Raw genomic sequence first — 19,383 nt, forward strand, 5'->3', positions numbered from 1 at the left:
TGAAGGAATAGAGACTGTCCAAGAATGATGGCTTATTGAACACAAGGATCTGCTTTCTCTTCCTCCTGAAACTTCATTCAAACAGTGGCATCAAGGGAAACAATTTATGGTCTATCCCAGTGATGGTGAAACTTTCCATGGAGAGCTTTCCATGCTTACAGACAGCTGGCTCCGGCACAGGTGCCATAGATTCCCTGTCCCTGGTATTCATATGATGGAATATGATCCATCAGTAACAAATCAAGTGTGTAGATAGATCTCAAAAGGGTTGTGCTGACGTAAGAAAGCCAGACACAGAGGAGCACAGGGTGAACAATTCCATTTACAGGACATTATAGAACAATAAAACTAATGTAGAGTAACTCAGAGCTGATCAAGGCCTGCATGGGGCCAGGGGGCAAAGAAGAGATTAAAGGGGAATAGTCTGGGGTGTGAGGTAAGTTCTACACTTTGATTGAGGCGGTAGTCAGCCCTAATCCTTGAGTTTTACATGGGAGGAGCTTGGGATCAGGAGAAGTTGGGTGAATCTTTGAAAGAAATGTAGCTCATTTATCAGAGAGAAGATACATCTGATTATCAATGATAAATTCTTTCTATTATACTGTCTAGTGGGATCAATAGCAATAGTGCTTTTCTGTAAGGACAGCCAAACCCCAACACAGGCATAAACATGCTTTTAGACAAGGAAAGCAAGGATGTGAAAGCATAACTATTCTGCATCCCAACCACTCACTCAGACACACAGTTGACATTCTCCTCTGTGCCTTTGACTGGCTTTTTCGTGCTTATATTTACACACAAATACCACAGCTTTCATTCACATTTTCTCCTTTGGAAACATACCTTAATACAGAGTTTTGTAACCTGAGGTACATTTCTTTCACCTGGTGTCATGTGGTGTGGTGAATATTCTGTCTCGCTTCCTGTAGTCAGCCACTTAAATGTGAGCCATTACTGGAGTAAAAATACTTTTTTGCCACAAGGCTGGAAATGGGAACTCATGCCCACTACTGAATCCTTCTATATACTCGCTTCAGTCTCTGCACGTTTTATTTGGATTCCCTTAATCTGTATGTAAGATTACCTTCTCCCGGGGATGTTGTGTTTACTATTGCCATTTTGTGCAATACATTAATAGCCGACAGGTAGCCTGCTCCCATTTACCCAATCTGTTTGCCTTCTCACTTCTAGAAGGACTAATTAACAAGGAGTGCGGCTCACGCATGTCCACCCTCACTAAACATCAGAAATTGTGCTAGGGACTTGACCTAGTAATAGCCAATTTACTTATAGTGTGCAGGTATTTCCCAAAATTCTTTCCATATATTTTCACATATTAACTCACTTTTCTCAATAACCCCATGAGGATGATGACAACAGCAGCAAACTCTCCCTTCTCAAAAATTAAAAAAACAAAAAAAAAAACTTGCAGGAGCGTGAGGTCAAAGTTACTCCCCCTGAGCCATAGAATTAACATCAGGACTCAAACTCTGGTTGATCTGACCTCAAACCCTATGCCCATAATCAATAACACGCAACTCTGTGTTGGGACTGAAATGAGTGCTGGGGCAGGACTCGCTCAGAATCTGGACAGCAGTAGGGGACATGATGCCTGGAACCGAGACCTCGGGCTTCCATTCTTCTTCCCAAGAGCCCATCAGTGAATGCTGTTCCCCTGCAATGTTTCTCCTTTTCTCAGACTGTGCGGAGACTGTTGTTTCTCTGGTGTTCAACTTAAAGGTGAGGAGGAGGGGTGCTTATCTCCAGGATGAATTCACTTCCCCACAAGCGTTTTCAGTATACCTTCCATGCTCTTCCCAGCACTCACCCTCATCTTTCCAAACCATGCATCCACCCTTTTTACTCTGTGTGTCACCAACTCATGACATACCCTTCTTTTCCATCTATATACTTCATTCCAGTGTCAACCATTTCTACCCCTGTCCCGACAGTATCAGCCCCTCTCTGGCCCCATCATACTTCTGTTCCAAAAGACCACAAAACACAACCCTATAATTATGTGAATATATTTAAACAGAGAATGTTTTGTAGGGTACATTCAACACAGGAGATGTCTGTATTAAAGTGTAATTATGAGTTTTGGATCTTTCAATATTTCCTAGGAAGTTAGGCGCACACAATTCATGGTGAAATGTGTTTGATACAATATGGTATCCATAGAAAAATATCTCTCATACGTAAATGTTTTCATGTGTTTCTCCTGGGAAACCGGAGCAGGAACTCAAAATCCTGGAGCTGCTCTGGAGCCCAGGCTGTGCTCCACTGCTCCCTTTAGCCTTCTCCACTGGGGATGCTCTGCAATCCTGGGCAACCCACGAGTATTGGTTCACTGTTGTTCTGAACGGAGAATTCTATTACATTCTTAATTAGAAACAAACAAATATTAAAACACCAAGATGTAAGAAGAGATGTGAAAAGCACATTTAAAACAAGGAACGACATTTGGCCATGAGCAGAAAAATGCAGTGGAATCCAGTTTTGTGTAGCCATGCGGTTACCAACATACGTTTGGAATGCCTGTATCTGTAACCTGGTTATAAAAACACATAATACAAAACACGACTACATGCCCATGTGAGCACATACATGCACACACTCATGCACTCCTTCCTCTGACACTGGTAGTGGTCCTGTGTGTCTGTCATGAAGCTGAGTGGCAAAAGCCATCCTGGCAAGCCCATAATATTCCTCCTACACATGGCACATATCTAGAAAGCTGCATCTGGATTCAGAGAAAGCCTCTCATCTCTGTCAACACTGTTTGCTAAAGCCTCTTTTTCCGACATCATCAGATCTGCAGTTTTAGCATTAGTCCACAAGGAGGTACTTAGTTCTATTTCTAAGGGCACACTGAAGAAAAATGCTAGTTTTTCAAAATGGAAATTCAATTTATGCTAGCTTTCCAAGCAGGGTGTGAAACAGTTCTGTAGCTTGAATTTGTCTGGGCTAAAGAAATAGGTGTAGGTAGCAGTGGTTGAGGCAGATGCATTCTCAAAAGTGGTTTGGTTGGTGATCCCAACTCTACATCAGGTGCATTTATTTCACAAACATTAATTGGGCTCTTGCTGTGTGCCAGACCCTGGCAGCCTAAAAGTCAGTCCTGCTCTGGAAACCCTGTGACCCTAATAGATTTCCCCCTGGCCAGCTACCTCCACCTGGTCCAAGATGCATGGCTCCCAGACCAACAGGACTGAGTAGCACAAAATGTCATCCCTGGCCCACTCCTAAAAGTCTTTCCAGTAGACAAGAAAGTTTCCTGTTAGGGTAGAAGCAGTACAGTCACAGAAAGACCACTCAGGGTGTGGAGACAGACCAGTAGGTTCTGGTTCTGCCACTTGCTGGGCTGAGAAATCCTGGGAAATGTACCTAAGGAATGTGAGCCAAATACTCATGACCAGAAAGGGAACTGGGGATTCAGTTCTCACGGGATTTCTGTGACCAGGTCAGGAGAAACAGAGTTGACTCTGCCCAACACTGAGCAATGGTGGGTTGTCACTGGGCAAGTGGGGGTTTCCTTCGTACCCCGTTCAGCGGGAGGCTATTGCCGTGTACTCAGCAGCATGGCAGTGAGGTAGGCAGAATTCCAAAGCAGCATGGGAGGTGCCATAGGAACACACGTGACGTCATAAAGGATACACACTAGTATTTCTGTGTGGGAGGATCAGCTAATAGGTGGTGGAGCCTGAGGGGGAACCCAGGCTGACTGGGTGAGAGGCACTAGCTGCTTTGTAATACTCCTGTTGCTGCCTTTGATTCTGATCACACAGCCACAAGCCAGGGATGGAGCTGAGATGCAGGAGTTCAGTAAGTGGATACGCACCTCCTGTGTGTTTTCTCTTCCGTGTTGTGTCTCTCCATCGGGTTCCTCTGTGATTTTTTAATCACATGTCCTCTGTCCTGTGTGACTGCCGACACAGGGCCTTGCCCGAGACTGTAGCTGTAGCTTTAGCTAACTCACTTTCCCACTTTTCCCTCAGTGGTGCTATTCCTGAAGTAATGTTGGTTCTCAGAAATGATTCTGGCTCTTCCTGTACTCCAGACATGGACCATGTGTCATGTTAACCTGCACTTTAAATATCTGATGTTTGGCATTTGGTTATGAATTTTCGTGAAAACATTTTGGTTTCCTGACATTCTCCAAATGTCTCCCACAAGGTTCTTTTTTGTTGTTGTTTTAGAAGATTGTTGCAGACTCTTTTTTTAATGTATGGGTGGACTGCAAACCTGTGCTATAAGACTTTCAGCAGAGGAGTGTCAAAATTTGACATGTGCTTTTAACAATCACTCTGCCTTTTGTGTTGATAATAGATGGTAAGGGAGGAGTGTAAAAGCAGCAGTACCATTTGGAAGGTGTTATAACCCAGGGGATAGATGATGGTGACCTGGCCAGGGTGGTGGCCCTGGAGGAGGTGAGAAGTGGCTGGACTCTAGGTATATTTTGAAGGTGAGCTAAGAGAATATGTGGAGTAGTTGGATGTGGAATGTGATTGAAAAAGAGCACTCCCGGGTCGGGGATTTAGCTCAGTGGTTCCGCCGCACGCCTCGCAAGCGCAAGGTTCCGAGTTCGATCCCCGCTACCAAAAAAAAAAAAAAAAACAGCACTCCAGGCCATATCCAAGTCTTTGAGGCCAAGCAAGTAGAATGTGTGGGTCAAATGCTCTACTTACTTTTAATTTCATTTCCCTCCCCTTCTCCCACATACGAGAAGTGCTAAAGTTTGTAACAGGACTGTCCTGACAGTGAGTCACACAGTGAAAGCAGTGATCCACCCCGGAGATCATCATTAATGCATTGTAAAGTGATTAGGACTGAGCCAGTTTTTATTCATAAGTTTGTCCAGAGGCAACGTGGAATCGTTAATGCACAAGCATAGAGAAACTTAAATGTTAGAGTCTGCCAGGCCGCTGTTTTGTGATGGTCTAATTTACCTTAATCCCCATGCCTCCCAAAACACTAATATTACTTTCTGCCGGTACATGGTGGGTTCAGTCGACTTCACTCAAAATATAAAACTGTTAGTGATTCTACCTGTGGGAGAAAGAATTGAGATGATAGAGACCAACAGCAGACTTCCAAATCCTGCCACATGGTGAATTAGATATGTTCAAAGGGAAAGGGAAAGGGGGCTAGGGTGAAAAACAAAGCAACTCCTAAGAGGGGGTACAGGGTGAGATGTAACCAAAATGCTTTATAAACGTGCCTGAGGCTAGATGTCAGAGCAGAGAAAATTAATGAGAGACATAATGATAAAAGGACCAATCCTTTAGGAGGCCATAAGGATCCTAAGTGTGTACACACTAAACGACAGAGACACAGAGTACACGAAGCAAATGCTTCGGAGAAACAGATGAATCCACAGGGAGAGCTGGGGCCTTGAGCACTCTGATCGCTAGAATTATGGGACAGAACATCAGCCGGGATACAGAAGATCTGAGAAATATGATACAATAACAGGATCTAAATGGCATAACTAGAAACTCTACCCGACAACAGCAGAATACACTGGATATTTCCTAAAGTGTTATGTAGCGGTCACAAAGATAGAGCACCTTCTAGGCCCCCCAGACAACCTGGACAGATTTGAAAGAACTGAAATCATACAGAGTACATTCCATGACCTTGACCAAGGTGGTATTCAATTAGAAATAACAGAAATATAAGAGGGAAATCTCCACATGTTTGGAAATCACAGTTCCAGCTTTATCATCCCAGTGTGTGGCTCTGAAACTTGTTGTAGAAGAGCCGAGTTTAGGAAGAGTCCTCTCCTGGGCTTTCGGAAAGCATTGCAAGCTGGGCAAAGGGAAAGCTTGCTCTGGATATTTGAAGCCCCATGTTGTTAAGGGCAAGGCTGGCAGCCGGGGTGGAGGGGAAGAGTTTAGGGGGCTGTTTCCTCCATCCTACCTGCCATTGAAGCTGGCACTGCACCCAAAAAGGAAGTATAGCTTGCTGAATGCTCACAGAATCAGTTTGGTGGCTGAAAGGACTGGGGAGGTGTGAGAGAGGTTGTCTCCAAGCTATTGGTGTCAGATAGCTGTCAGGAGCAGGGAAGCCTGAAAGCAAGATTAGCGCAGCTTCCTGGCATGTGGCTGGTGTCTAAGCGAGCTCATGGGCGTGTATCCCCCTGTTCTTTACCATCAGTCTTGTTCCACTCTTTACAAGGTTCAACACAGTTGCTTCCTCCTCCAAAGATACCTCTCCTGATTGTGCAACCTGTGGGATAAGGTTCTCGTGCCTGGACAGGCAGAGGAGTTTGCTCTCTGGGGATTGTGCAGTTGGTCCCTTGGGGCAGGTGGGCCCTTTGCTTACCCTACCACGGTGTTAGCTCACGATGTGGTATGTGGTAAGTGGACCACTGACATGTCTTTGAGCATGTATCTTCATTCCCTGTTTCAGACTGTAGAGATGGCATCAGCGTTCTTCAAGGAAGAAAGCCAGGTGGGAGTTCCTCCCGCTGTAATTTTGGCAGGAGGAGCGTTCCTTATGAACGCAGTGGGCGTGGACTTCTGCCTTCACACTTCCAGGAGGATGGTGGAAACTGGATGAGGGATGTCCGTGAGGATCCCCGAGTAAGATAGTAAGTGATCAGGCAGCCTGGTTTGCTGGTAGCAGGCCCAGAACTGCACGACTCTTTCACACTCTGCAGCCTTTTTCATCTCTCACTGGACAGGAGAAGAATGGTAGCTGTGGAATACTGGACGAGCAGTCCTAGTTGTGGCCCTGGTATCAGTAGGAGGAGGGTGTATAGAAGACACTCTTCACACTTCTAGACACTGTCCTTCTCTCCCTTGGCCAGCACTCCTTATGCCAGAGAACTCAACGAGAGGAGAGGGAAATGGCGTGGTTCACGCCAAGTCCTTATTACCATGTGCAGAGACCCACAGTCTCGAGAGAGAAAAATGGAGGAGGACACACAAGACAGAAGGGTGGAGAGCTGGTTCAAGATCACAGTGAGTATCCTGGCAAGGTCTGCATTAGCTAGAGTATTCTGGAACCTAACAGAAGGACGATTGTGTTAACTGTGGTATGTTGACAATTTGGAGAAGAACCTCTAGATGGAGAGAAGGGGGTTTAGGCAATCCATATTTGGCACAGAAACAAGGAATCATGCCAGTGGTCCCATTAGAAGTCCTTTAAAGCTAGGTAGAAAGTCAGAAAAGAACACTTAGTTGGGTCTACTCTCCGTCCTAATTCCGTATGGTCTCTGTTTTCTCCTTTTCCTTGTTTTTATCTGTAGATTCCATTTGGCAGAAAATATGACAAGGCCTGGCTAATGAATTTAATCCAGAGCCATTGCAGTGTCTTCTTCAGCCCGGTTGATGTAAGAGAGGATGGTGAAGCCAGCTGAGTGGGCACAGGGGAGGGGAAGAGGTGTGGCTCAGCAGGGGCCATTGGCATCTGACACCACTGCTTCTGCCTCCTCTGCCTATAGTTCCACTACATCAACAATCGGGCCCTGTTCTTTGTCCAGGATGCGCGCATTGCCTCCAAAATAAAGCATGTCAGGAATAAGATTTATGATGAGGAGAAGCGAAAGGTGTGTGCTGGTGGGCCATTCCTTGCACCTAGTCCTGGGGCTGGTGGGCAGGCCAGGGGCTGGTTGCTGGTTACTGGCTTTGAGATCAGAGGTCCTCTCCTTCCCGCAGATATCTATCTTTGTGACTCCTTCTGTTGTACCCTACTCTGTGAAGAATAAGTTCACGCCAGAACAAATGGAGCAGCTAAAGGTAGTGCAGAGTCAAAGCACGTTATGTACCCACTTCCCCCACACCTGTCTTCTTCCTCCAGCCCCTGATGTTCTTGTCACTGCCATCCTCACAGCCTCACAGCCGCTCTCTCTGTCTCTACAGTTCATCATGAAGAAACGATATGATGGCTCCCAGCAAGCTCTCAACCTTCGGAAGCTCCGCTTTGACCCAGGTATGTGGCTGACCCACAGTAACTCTAGGCCAGGTGAGAGTGGAGGGATCTGCCTGGGAGGAAGACACACGGAAGGCAACTTGCAGAGGATCTGTACTGACATTGGTCCGGCTGGGGCCCTTTCAGCCTTCTCACTCTCCTCTCTCTCTCTCTCTCTCTCTCTCTCTCTCTCTCTCTCTCTCTCTCGACTTTCTGAAGACTTGATGGGCCACCAGATTGAAATGATCCTGAATCGAGGAAATTGCATGGTTGCCACCCTGCAGATCATTGAAAGCAATTTCCCTGAGGTGAGGCTTTAGGCCTAGTGGCAGTATTTAGGTAGAGGGGCAGACAGGATGGGGTGCAGGGCGGGTTTGTTTCCCAGGCCCTAGATGGTAATCATGCCTTTAACACTCCCTTCCAAAAAGCTGTTGTCCTTGAACTTGGGAAATAACAGACTGTACCAACTGGATGGCCTGGCTAACATTGTGGAGAAGGCCCCCCAAGTCAAGATTCTGAACCTTTCCAAAAATGAAGTGAGTACAGGGAGCCAGTTGAAGCTGGGGTTGGGGGTGGTTGGGAGTGCACTCCAGGGTGATGGCAAGAGGCAGGCAAAGGTACCTGTGGGTGAGGGTGGGGGCTGGGGGAGCTGGTGCCAGATGCCCCTCTTTCCCTGAGACTCCTCTATCAGTTCCATCCCCGTCTTTCATAGCTGAAGTCGATCTGTGAGTTAGACAAGGTGAAGGGCCTGAAGCTGGAAGAGTTGTGGCTACAAGGGAACCCCTTTTGCAGCAAGTTCCCAGACCAGTCTGCCTATGTGAGGTGGGTCACGCCTTTGTCCCTGTGTCCCCGAGAGCCTGAGCTGTCCCCGGTATGCCCGTGCGCAGGAGGAGGCAGCCCTGCTCCTCTAGGTGCACCACACCCCTTCGCCCTCACCATCTGTGTCCTCTGGCTGTGTTCATAGGTGTCTTCCTTCTTCTGACCTGATGTGGGGTGTGTTTCCGCCTCTCTACACCCAGTCTCCCCCTCCTCCAGCATGCCCTCCCATTGCTCCCCCAAGTTGATACTGTTTTCCCTCCCTTGTCCTGAGCGTTGCCCTCCCCTTCCCTTGCTCCAAAAAGGTCCCCCTCGCCTGACCCAGGTTAACATGGACGTTTTCCTGCCCCACACTGAGGATTGAGGCCCTAGGTGGCTGCCGACATGGCATCCACTCCCCTAGGCCATTGCTGAGAGCAGTGCCCTCCTGGGGGAGAAATCTGGGTTCCTTGCATAGGTGAGCCAGAAGTGTGCCACCAGCAGCAAGCAGAGGGCTTCCTGAGGCAGGAGGGGAAAGCAGAGGACAGGGGAGGGGGAGCAGGCAGAAGGACAGGCCTCTCAGGGCTACTGCACCTCTCCTCTTCTGCTGCATCACGTCCTCCTACCTGGTCCCTCAGAGGAGCCCTCGGTAACTTCAGACAAGCAGGATTTCTTGGGCGAGGCACGGACCCTCTGACCCTTACTGAGCCTCGGGCTGACCCTTCTTCACTCCTTCTGGTTCTGGGGAATGACCCCTGACCCCCACCTCCCTGCTCCCCGTGTCTGGCTCAGACTGGGTTCACACAGGAGACAGAGGCTCAATCGGCAGCCAGTGGGTCCCAGCCCAGCAGCTGCATGATTTCATTCCTTCCTCAGGCCTCGGGGCCAGCCAGGGACAGGTAAAGGAAAGGGCTGCAGCAAGGGAGCCACAGTCTTCTCTCTTCTGCTTGATCTCCAAGACCAGGACAAAGAATCTTCCCTTTCCCCGTGCTTCGCTTCCTCTTTCTCCTTTGACTGTAGTCTCCTTTGTTTCCCCCATCCCTCCCTTCCTCCCCTGCCATCACTTCCCTTCTATGGCCATTCCCCTGCTTTCCTGATGGACACCCAGCATGGCAGTGGAGCCCTGGGCTCCCACCACATTCCCTGCTCCCTGCAGAGCCTTCTGTGGGGACACTGAGGGAGGTAAGGGAGGCAGGGAGGGGAAGCAAGCCCTGGAGCCTGGGCTCCCATGGCAACTTCTTTTATTAACCCGGGGGCATCAGGAAGGGAATCAGGGCAGTGTAGGTGGGACCTACCCAGGGGGTTGGAGAGGGAGGTTGGAGAGGGAGCAAGAGGGAGAGTCAGAAGGAGAGAGGCTGAGCAACCCTGAACTGACAAATCACGCTACTTGATTTTTGGTTTTTGGACAGTGCCATCCGAAATTGTTTCCCTAAGTTATTACGCCTGGTAAGTACCTACCTTTGTCATCATCTCCTCTTTCTCTCCTACACAACCTCCACACCTGCCCACAAACCCTTTAGGTCGTGCCTGGGTTACGAGTTTGCATGGGTCCCTCGTCCATTTCAGAGGGCATGGATTCTTGAGAAAAGCATGAATGTTCTCCCTGGAAAACATGTCTGCAAGCACACACAGAGACACACATGCACACAAAGGCTGCATCTTATTAGTAGAGGTTTCCAGGACCCCATGACACAGATGCCCACTGTAAGCTTGCCCATGGAATTTCCAGGGCCATTTCCCACCCAACCTCTTCCCTTTGTTCGCCCTTGGGTCTGTTCATCTCTTTGGCTGGTTTATCCAGTCCCACCCATGTGATCTGCACTGCTGACTTCCTCTTTCCTTCTCCAGGATGGCCAGGAGTTAAGCCCACCAATTTTCATTAATGTTGATGCCCCCGGGTTAATAACACCCAGCCAGGTGAGGAAGAAGGACAAAGAGAGATTTGGAGTGTTGCAGGGGAGGTTTAATCAGCCGCACAGTCTAAAACTGACTTGTTATTCTAGGAAAGCTATAAGGGATCTGAGACCATGAAGAACCTGGTTCTGCAATTCCTGAAGGAGTGAGACCCCCGGGGACCATGAGGATGGGGAGGGCTAGGATGGGATGGGCTGCCTTGGCACAGGTGTGTTCCTAGGACCTTTCAGGTCTCATTTGGGGTACTGACCACAGAGATAGCCTGTCCCCTTTGCTCCCCTGCAGGTATTACTTGATCTATGACTATGGAGATCGACAGGGTCTCCTCAATGCTTACCACAACGAGGCCTGCTTCTCCCTGGCCATTCCCCTCAACCCTGAGGACCTAGACTCGTGAGTGTCACAGCTCAGACTCTGGTCTTGGGCTGTGTGTGGCTCTCCAGAAGACACGGGGCAGCTCCTGGAAACACACGTGCAGCCTGGACCACCACTTCTTGTTCCTTTTTTTTTTCCTAGGAGCAACTTGCGTGAGTACTTCAAGTATAGCAGGAATATGAAGAAGCTCAAAGATCCCAGTAAGTGTGTGAGGGGGAAGACTGGACAGAGTACAGACCTGTGAGGGGGAGAGTCACAGGAGCCAAGGGACAGGATGTGTCAGTGCGCTGACCTTCCCTTTTGCTCTTTTCTACAGACTTGCGGAGACAGCTGCTGAAGTACACGAAACGTGACATTGTAGACTCCCTCAGCATGTTGCCCAAAACTCAGCATGACTGCAATAACTTTGTGGTGGACATGTGGCTCCAGAGGGTAAGCACCTGCTTCCTTCCTGGGGCCGGACTAGAAAGCTGGAGACAGTAGGAGGTTAAGTAGGATCCTGAGCTCTTGTTTTCTCCCCTTTCAGAAAACGATGCTCTGCTTTTCTGTCAATGGAGTGTTCAAGGAAAGTGAGTGTTCATAGACGCCCCTGTCCAGATCCCCTGCTGCTCTTCTTCCCGGGGTGGGAACCCTCTCAGGAGTCTCCCAGCCTTCGTGATTTTCTGCCCTTTCCTTCCTTTCCTTCCTTCTCTGTTCTCCTACCCTCACTCTGAGCACAAACCATCCTGGTCTGTCCTCGATCCGCACCTGTCTGGCCTGCAGCTCAGTCATTAGGGACACAGGCTGTGGAGTTTGATGGTTCCCCTCCCAGGTCTTTACTCTGTGACTGTGGGCATTTACTTGACCTCTCAGTTTCCCCTATTTGTGAAGAGACCGGTTAGCACCCATCTCTCAGGTAGATGTGAGGTGGGAATCAAGTGGTTTTCACTTTTAAAGTGGTTTCCCCCAGAAAGTGTTAGGGGATCCATCACCCACCAGGAGAGGATTGTTTCTATTGTTGCCTTCCCACTGCCACCACACCTTCCTGACTCCAGATGAACAACTGTTCGGGTCCTGCCCCTTTCAGTGTAAGACCCTGACTGGGGAATGCTGTGTGAGTGAGTGAAGCATGTGCAACTCTAAGAGGGCATTGTTGTTTGTTGTCCTTGAAGTACAGGGAACATCTCAGGGAGGTGTTCATGCCTTCACCCGGACTTTCATCGCTACTCCTGGCAGCAGTTCCTGGTAAGTGCTGTGTTGTAGATGGGAACGCCCATCTCAGCCTGGGGCCAGTGTTGTAGGAATGTGGTGGTGCAGTCCTCGGAGTATTCTCAATATTGTGGAAGGCCAACAGGTAGATCCAAGGAGCAGTCTAGCCTAATGGTGCAGGGAGAGGGCTCTAAAATTGGAATACCAGTTCTCTTCCTGACCCCAAAACTCACTAACTCTGTCCTTGGTCAAATTATTTGACCTCTGTATGACTTTGTCTAAAAACAGAAATAAGAACATCAAAGTTCTTGGGCTGTTGTATAGTATGAATGCATTGGGATTAAAACTGTTAAGTCCAGTGAAGTTGGTAGATGGTCTCCCCAAACGTAGGCTCCATGGGTACCAGCCACGTAATCTGGGAGTCAGGTACAATAGGGATATGGAAGAAATCCCATTGCTGAGTGGCAGTCGTTAGGGAGGATCCTGTTGGTGGTGGTATGGGGGTTGTCTACCTGTTCAGTTGCTTCAGGGACTATTTTTCTTCCAGTCTATACATTGTGAATGACCAACTGTTTGTGAGGGATGCCAGGCCTGATGAGATCCAGAGTGCCTTCTCCGTGCCCATGGCCACACCCTGCTCCAGCTCCATGCCCACCCTCTCCCAAGAGCATCAGAGAATGGTGCAGGCTTTCTCCCTGCAGTCTGGAATGAAACCCGAATGGTCTCAGAAGTGAGTGCCAGGTTACACATGTGATTGTGGGGAAGTGGAGCCAGGAGGGGAGTGAGTATAATGGAAACTCACATGGGATTTGGGAAAATAGCTATGTGGACATTTTGTTTCCCCAAATGTGGGTCTGTGAAAAAGGTATCATATTTTATACTGACGTATGTAAAGAATTTTTGAAGTAGTATGATGTCCAAGTGGCATTACCTTTTGTTATGGCTTATATCTAGATGTCCCTCCAAAGGGACTCATGCACTCATAGCTCATAGGTTCACAGCTTTTTGGAGGTGACTGGATCATGGGTGTGTCCTACTAGATCATGCCTGTGTGTCACTGGATTAGACCACTGATGGGTTTATAGCTGGGTGTGATGTTGGGAGGTAAAGCCTGGTGGGAAGAGGTGGGTCACTGTAGGGGTGGCCTGGAAAGCAGATTTGTGTGTGTGTGTGTGTGTGTGTGTGTGTGTGTGTGTATCCCTTTTCCTGTCATGATCCCTCGATGCTTCCTGCCTGCTATGCCATGAGCTCTTTCTTCTCTGCCATGTCATTCTGCCTTGGAGGCAGCCGACTATGGACTGAAACCTGTACAAACTGTGAGCCAAGATAAACCTTTCCTCTTTTCAGTTGAGGCTGTTGGTCATTTTGTCCCAGCAATGAGAAAGTAACTAAGACATCTTTCATATGGAAAAATCCAGAAGAACCCTTCACAACAAGCCCCTAGAACTAATCAACAAGTTCAGCCAGTTTGCAACATCCATAACCAATGTATCACGACGTCATTTCTATTTCTATGTACTTGCAGTAAACAATTCAGAAATGAATTTAAAAGCTAATCAATTTACAATAGCATCAAAAGGAGTAAGACTCTTAAGAAAAAAAGTAATTAAAGCAGTCCAAACCTTAACACTCTGACGTCTACAAAATGTGGCTGAAAAAAATTAAAGAAGACCTAAACAAGTGGAAAGCAAGCTCATATACATAGGTTGGAAGAGTTAATGTGGTTAAGATGGTAACATTACCTAGAGGAATCTTCAGACCCAACACAATCCCTATCAAAACCCTAGATGGCTTCTCTGCAAAAAGTGTTAAGATCATCTTAAAATGCATATGGAAAATGCAGTGGACCCGGAATAGCCAAAGCAATCTTGAAAGAGAAGGACAAAGTTAGAAGACTCACATTTCCCAATTTCAAAACCTGCTACAAAATTTCACCGATCAAGACTGAAGGGTACCAGCATATGGACAGACATATGAATCAACAAGATACGATTGAATAGACCCTCCACTGAATAGACCCTAACATTTATGTTCGATGGATTATTTTCCAGGGTGCAAAAGAAATTCCCATGGAGAAAAAAAAACAAAAACAAAACAGAAGTGTGTGTACACTTGAAGAACAGTGAATTTTTACCACCACTCCTCTAACTCAGACCACATGCAAACATTGACTGAAAATGGATCTAAAAACTAAAATCAACAGCTACAAGTATAAAACCCAACAAAGAAAACAGTTGTTAAGTCTTCATGATCTTGAATTAGGCAGCCATTTCTTATATGTGACACTGTAAGAGCAAGTACCAAAGAGAAATAAATGTTAGAATACCTTTTTTCCCTTTTGTCCTATTATTTTTCTATCGTCTATCTATTTATCTATCTCTATCTTTCTTTCTATGTATCTGAAAGACAGACAGAGAGAGAGAGAGAGAGAGAGAGAGAGAGAGAGAGAGAAAGGGGGGGGAGGGAGGAGAGAGAGAAGAGAGGAGAAGAGAGAGGAGAGAGGAACTTTTTCCTGTAAGAGAAACCATGTGATATTTAAGCTTGTGTGTCTGTGGTTACTTTACTTAACCATAGGGTCTCAAGGTGCATCCGTTTGCCTACAGATGAACCCAGTTTATGCTTTTTATGGCAGAGTAGCAAAAGAGAGAGAGAGAGAAAAAGGTATTACAATCCTGTGTGGACAATGTATCTAAAAGTGTACCTTGACTTAGTACAATTGTCTTACATGTTTTATATATTCTTTGGTCTTTTAGTCTGGTTTTCCATCTGTATATGTGAGAATTAATTTCGTATGGTCTCATAAATAAATGAATCTGGTGCTAAAAAATAAAAGGGAGTGGTGAGAGTGGGCAAAAAGAAAGAATTGAAATGTGTTATGTACATGTGCCAAGTCCCTACATTGAATGTAAACGTTATGTACTACAAACATGTACTAATAAAAGTAAAAACACAAAACAAAACAATTCCAGAATAAGCTCAGTGACACTTAGTACAAGTTCAAAAAATGAATGGAAATCTCTGGCTATGCTATAGCACCTGAAAAGTAAAACTGATTTTATACCATAAAAAGGAAAAATAGAAAAGTTGGACTTTGTCAAAATTAAAAGCTATTGCATATGGATGGACACTACCAAGAAGGTGCAAAGCCAAGTGACAGAATGAGCAAACCACAAATCTCACAGGAATACACAAAGAACCCTTACAACTCAACAATAAAAAGACTAGCAGGCCAATGGAAACATGGCAAGAGGACTTGAATTGATATTTCCCCAAAGATACAGATAGCCCACGGGCACAAGAAACATTTCTCATCAACCTTAGTCATTAGGGAACTGCAAATCTAAACCACATTGAGTTGCTACTTCATATCCACTAGGATGGCTTTAAACAATAAAATGAAAGGTAACAAGTGTTGGTGAGGATGTGGGGAAATTGGAAATCTGCTGCAGTACTGGTAGAAATAGAAAATGAAGGGGTCACCGGGGAAAACACCTTGGCAGCTCCCCAAAATGTTAAACATGCAGTTACTATATAAACCATTAATCCTACTCCTCTAGGTATATACTATGTGCATTGCAAATATGTTTACTCAGAAAACTCTGATACTTAAAATAGACAAAAAGTGAAAATGACACACATATCTTCTAGCTGATGAGTGGACAAAACCAATGTGGAACATGCATACAGCGGGATATTATCTAGTCATGAAAAAGAATACAGTCCTGATGCATGCTATGCCGACATGGATGAACCTTGAATACAGTATTCGCAGTGAAAGAAGCCAGTGTCAAAAGGGCACATATTGTGTGATTGCATTAATATGAAATGGCCAGAATAGACACATCCAGAGAGGACAAAAAGGAGAGTAGGAGGATAGTGGTTGCCAGGTTCTGAGCAAAATGGGAAAGTAGGGGATGGTCTCTAATGGTAGAGAGTTTCTTTTTGAGTTGATAAAAACTCAATTAGAATTAGATAGGTGGGAATCGAATGAATATACCAGAAAACCACACCTTAAAATGGTATATACTAGAGTATGTGTTTAGTATTTCAACTTTAAAATTATTGGAAGAATTTAAATTTTTGATTTTCATTTGTTATTTACTTGAGCGTCTTTCTTATCTTGGGTATTAAGCTCCTTAATTGTTTCAAACCCTCTTGTTTTTCTGCTTTGGTCTCTAGCAAGCATGAATGTTAGTGACCGATGTTTTGATTTTCACAAAGTCTCTCTTCTTCATCATAACCATGCTCATTCTGGCAGGTGTCCCAGCAAAAGAGCACCCTAGGTGAAGACTGGCATCTCAACCACTGTGGGGCCAGTGTGTCTGTCCTGTGGTAGTGATGAGGATCACCTGTTCTTCTCCCACCACAGGTGCCTTGAGGACAATGGGTGGAACTACACCAGAGCTGGTCAGATCTTCACAATGCTCCAGGTAAGGTCTGGGAGTGACGTAAGTGAAAGATGGATGCCTCTGGGCCTTCAGGCAGGTAGGGGCTGGGATGGCCTGGGAATGGAACTCAGGGCTCCTGGCTCTTCTGACAACCCATCCCCTTCCTTTCAGACCCAGGACAAGATCCCAGCAGAAGCCTTCAAACAAATGCCCTGAAAGGAGCCCTTGCACATCTTATTGCTCTTCACCCACATCATTGTTTCTCTGTCACCAACCCACAATCAGTACCTGTGACTGGGGTTGGAATCCTGACTCACCAAGAAGCCAAGGTTACCTGGCAGGCCAGGTAACATAACCACCCAAATGACCAGTTGTTCTGTGTGTTGTCCCCATTCAAGATGGCTGTTTATTGTCATAATAAAAAGTTACGTTGCAGGTTGCATGTTGTGTGTCCTGGATTGCTCTTCCCCCTGCCCCAGCTGTTAGCCGTCAGGGCCAGGAACAGAAGGCCCCATGCACCCCCACTCTCACCCCACTCATCCCTAGCTGTGTTTAAGCAGATCCAACAGGCTGGTCCTCATGGGTACTTTGTGAAAAAAAATCCTCCTGAGAAAGGACACGTGCTGCTTCCATAGACTGGCCTTCGGGAGGCCATGTGGCTCTGTCAGATGCTCTACCTGTGGTCCTGCAGAAGCACCACGCATATAACCTCCCACAACAGGAACTTCAAAAGGGGTGGCGCCTGGCTAGTGGGGGCTGTGGGAAGAAGGAAGAAAGGTGAGGGCACATAGATTTTACTTCTCATCCCTAATCATCTGAGCATTTTCATAGAGCACGCCATGATCAGTTTTATGACTTTCACACAGGTGAATGGGAAATGGGCCTTTCCCCAGCTCTCTCCAGGCTTCCATCTGTCCTCCCACACACTGCCCCAACCACGCCCCTTCCTGAAGGTGCTCTGGGAGGCCTCCCATGCTATGCATCTGCAGGGCGAAGGAGAGTCAGCCTGTCTGCCCAGAGCATCCCTCACAGAGCTGATGGCCGATGCTCCATGTCCACGTTCTTGGGGCCTTCGGACACTGATTTTTCACTTCCAGGCAACAACAGCAATAGCACAGAATCTCGCTTCGTGGTTGGTTCTGTGAGATCTTTCACAACGAACAACTGGGAATTAATGGTTCTGAATTTCAGGCAAGTGTGGAAAGGGTCATCTGCGCAATTTATTTCCCACAATTTGGTAATGCTTGCACTATAGACAACAAGCAGGCATCAGCTTTGAAAGCAAGATAATAGCAGTATAAAGTCTTCAAGTTACAATCCCACAAAGGATGACACAGGTGAGGAGGCACCACCGTCGACAACTTGTGCCTGCACTATTTTGTGTTTGGCACAAGCAATTGCCTTAGCACTTGCCACTTTTCAGTTCTTGATGTACATTTACATCAGGGAGCCATGAGTTGGAGAGTCAATTTCTGAAAAACAGACACGGAGGGGGAACGATGACATTACAGAAAGAATAATGTCAACATTGTACTTCCCTTAGGGCCTTTGTGGTCAGAGATAAGCTCCTGTAATTCTCTTAAGCCTTGGTCTTCTTACATACCTCAGCTTCATTGTGAGGAACAGAGGTACTCTCACATGATGAGGCAAAGAATACACTTCCGCAGACTCTTTCTCAAGTTGGATGGGGAGGCAGGAAGTACTCTTTTACACTGCATATAAACCCACATAAGCTGCTCTTTGGAATCATCTGGAACAATGTAATCATGAATGCACACATAAATGTGTATGTGCACACATTTTATAGGAATGGAGTCATAATTCCAATACATTTTGCACACATTCCCTCTAAGAGGTGAAATTTATCGATATAGTTATTTATAGTACTTTCTTCCTATAATTATTCATGCATATTCATTTTACAAGTTCATGGTTTTCACTGTGACATTTCCATACATGTATCTATCATGCACTGATCATGTCCATGATGTCCCACTCAATTTCTCCTCTCTACCGCCTCCCCACAGACCCGCTTCCCAGTCCCCAGTAGACACTTTTCTACTTTCAAGTTATCTTCCTCCCCACACACCTATGGGAGAATACATGCCATACTCTAGTTGTCTTTCTGCATCTGAATTCTTTTGCTTGCTTCGCATCGGGGTATAGATCTAAAATGTCAACCAAAAGTCTCATATGTCCAGAGGTGAGGCCTTTTGGAAGGTGATTTGATCATAGGGGTGTTACACTCATCCATCAATGAGGTCCTAAGTGAATGTGTTGTTAGGATGTGAGCTGAGTTCAGGGAGGTGGCTGGGGATGTGACTTTGGAAGTATATCTGCCCGTGTGGCTCTTTTCTTCTCTCTCTGCTTTCTGGCTGTCATGGGTTGAGCAGCTTTCCTCTACTGGTCCCATCCGCCATGCCATTTCTGCTTTGGGGCCAACTTCCCATAGACGGAACCCTCCAAACCCTCAAGACAAATAAATGCCTCCTCCTTTCAGTTGAGGGTGTCAAGCATTTTGACCCAGAGAAGAAAAGCTGACTAATACACATGATGTCCTCCAGGAACATCCATTTTCCTGTGAATGACATGGTTTCATTTTGATGGCTGTGTAACACTCCATTGTGTGGGTATAGCAAACATATATATGGAGTGATCAAAATCTATGGTGTGTGTTTAACTGTAAAAAAATTTACTACAGTAAAAGACAGGTTGCCATTAGTCCCCCTCCAAATACTCCACCTAGCTTCAAACACACTTATCCCACCATTCTTGTTCTTTCCTGATGTAGTTCTGGAAGTTGTCC

The 19,383-nt window shown here is 46.4% G+C and overlaps 1 protein-coding gene across 2 annotated transcripts in view; it reads left to right on the forward strand.

Moving 5' to 3' along the window:
- The window catches only part of LOC101708221 (nuclear RNA export factor 2), a 30,718-nt gene extending 13,702 nt beyond the window's left edge, over positions 1 to 17,016 (forward strand). For both annotated transcript variants that reach the window (XM_021250485.2, XM_013068425.3), the window contains exons 3-22: positions 6,415 to 6,595; positions 6,815 to 6,968; positions 7,256 to 7,339; positions 7,451 to 7,555; positions 7,665 to 7,745; positions 7,869 to 7,938; positions 8,137 to 8,225; positions 8,346 to 8,453; positions 8,630 to 8,739; positions 10,122 to 10,158; positions 10,561 to 10,629; positions 10,716 to 10,771; positions 10,912 to 11,019; positions 11,143 to 11,201; positions 11,318 to 11,433; positions 11,528 to 11,570; positions 12,153 to 12,225; positions 12,737 to 12,919; positions 16,559 to 16,619; positions 16,749 to 17,016. In XM_021250485.2, coding sequence (XP_021106144.1) covers positions 6,415 to 6,595; positions 6,815 to 6,968; positions 7,256 to 7,339; positions 7,451 to 7,555; positions 7,665 to 7,745; positions 7,869 to 7,938; positions 8,137 to 8,225; positions 8,346 to 8,453; positions 8,630 to 8,739; positions 10,122 to 10,158; positions 10,561 to 10,629; positions 10,716 to 10,771; positions 10,912 to 11,019; positions 11,143 to 11,201; positions 11,318 to 11,433; positions 11,528 to 11,570; positions 12,153 to 12,225; positions 12,737 to 12,919; positions 16,559 to 16,619; positions 16,749 to 16,793 — 1,832 coding nt within the window. In that variant the 3' untranslated portion in view covers positions 16,794 to 17,016. The remainder of the gene's footprint in view (positions 1 to 6,414; positions 6,596 to 6,814; positions 6,969 to 7,255; positions 7,340 to 7,450; positions 7,556 to 7,664; positions 7,746 to 7,868; positions 7,939 to 8,136; positions 8,226 to 8,345; positions 8,454 to 8,629; positions 8,740 to 10,121; positions 10,159 to 10,560; positions 10,630 to 10,715; positions 10,772 to 10,911; positions 11,020 to 11,142; positions 11,202 to 11,317; positions 11,434 to 11,527; positions 11,571 to 12,152; positions 12,226 to 12,736; positions 12,920 to 16,558; positions 16,620 to 16,748) is intronic.
- Positions 17,017 to 19,383: the final 2,367 nt, after the last annotated feature.

This window comes from Heterocephalus glaber, unplaced genomic scaffold (assembly GCF_053883595.1).
Source record: "Heterocephalus glaber isolate CG9 unplaced genomic scaffold, H.glaber_assembly_v1.0 deba00001613, whole genome shotgun sequence".
NCBI lineage: Eukaryota > Metazoa > Chordata > Mammalia > Rodentia > Bathyergidae > Heterocephalus > Heterocephalus glaber.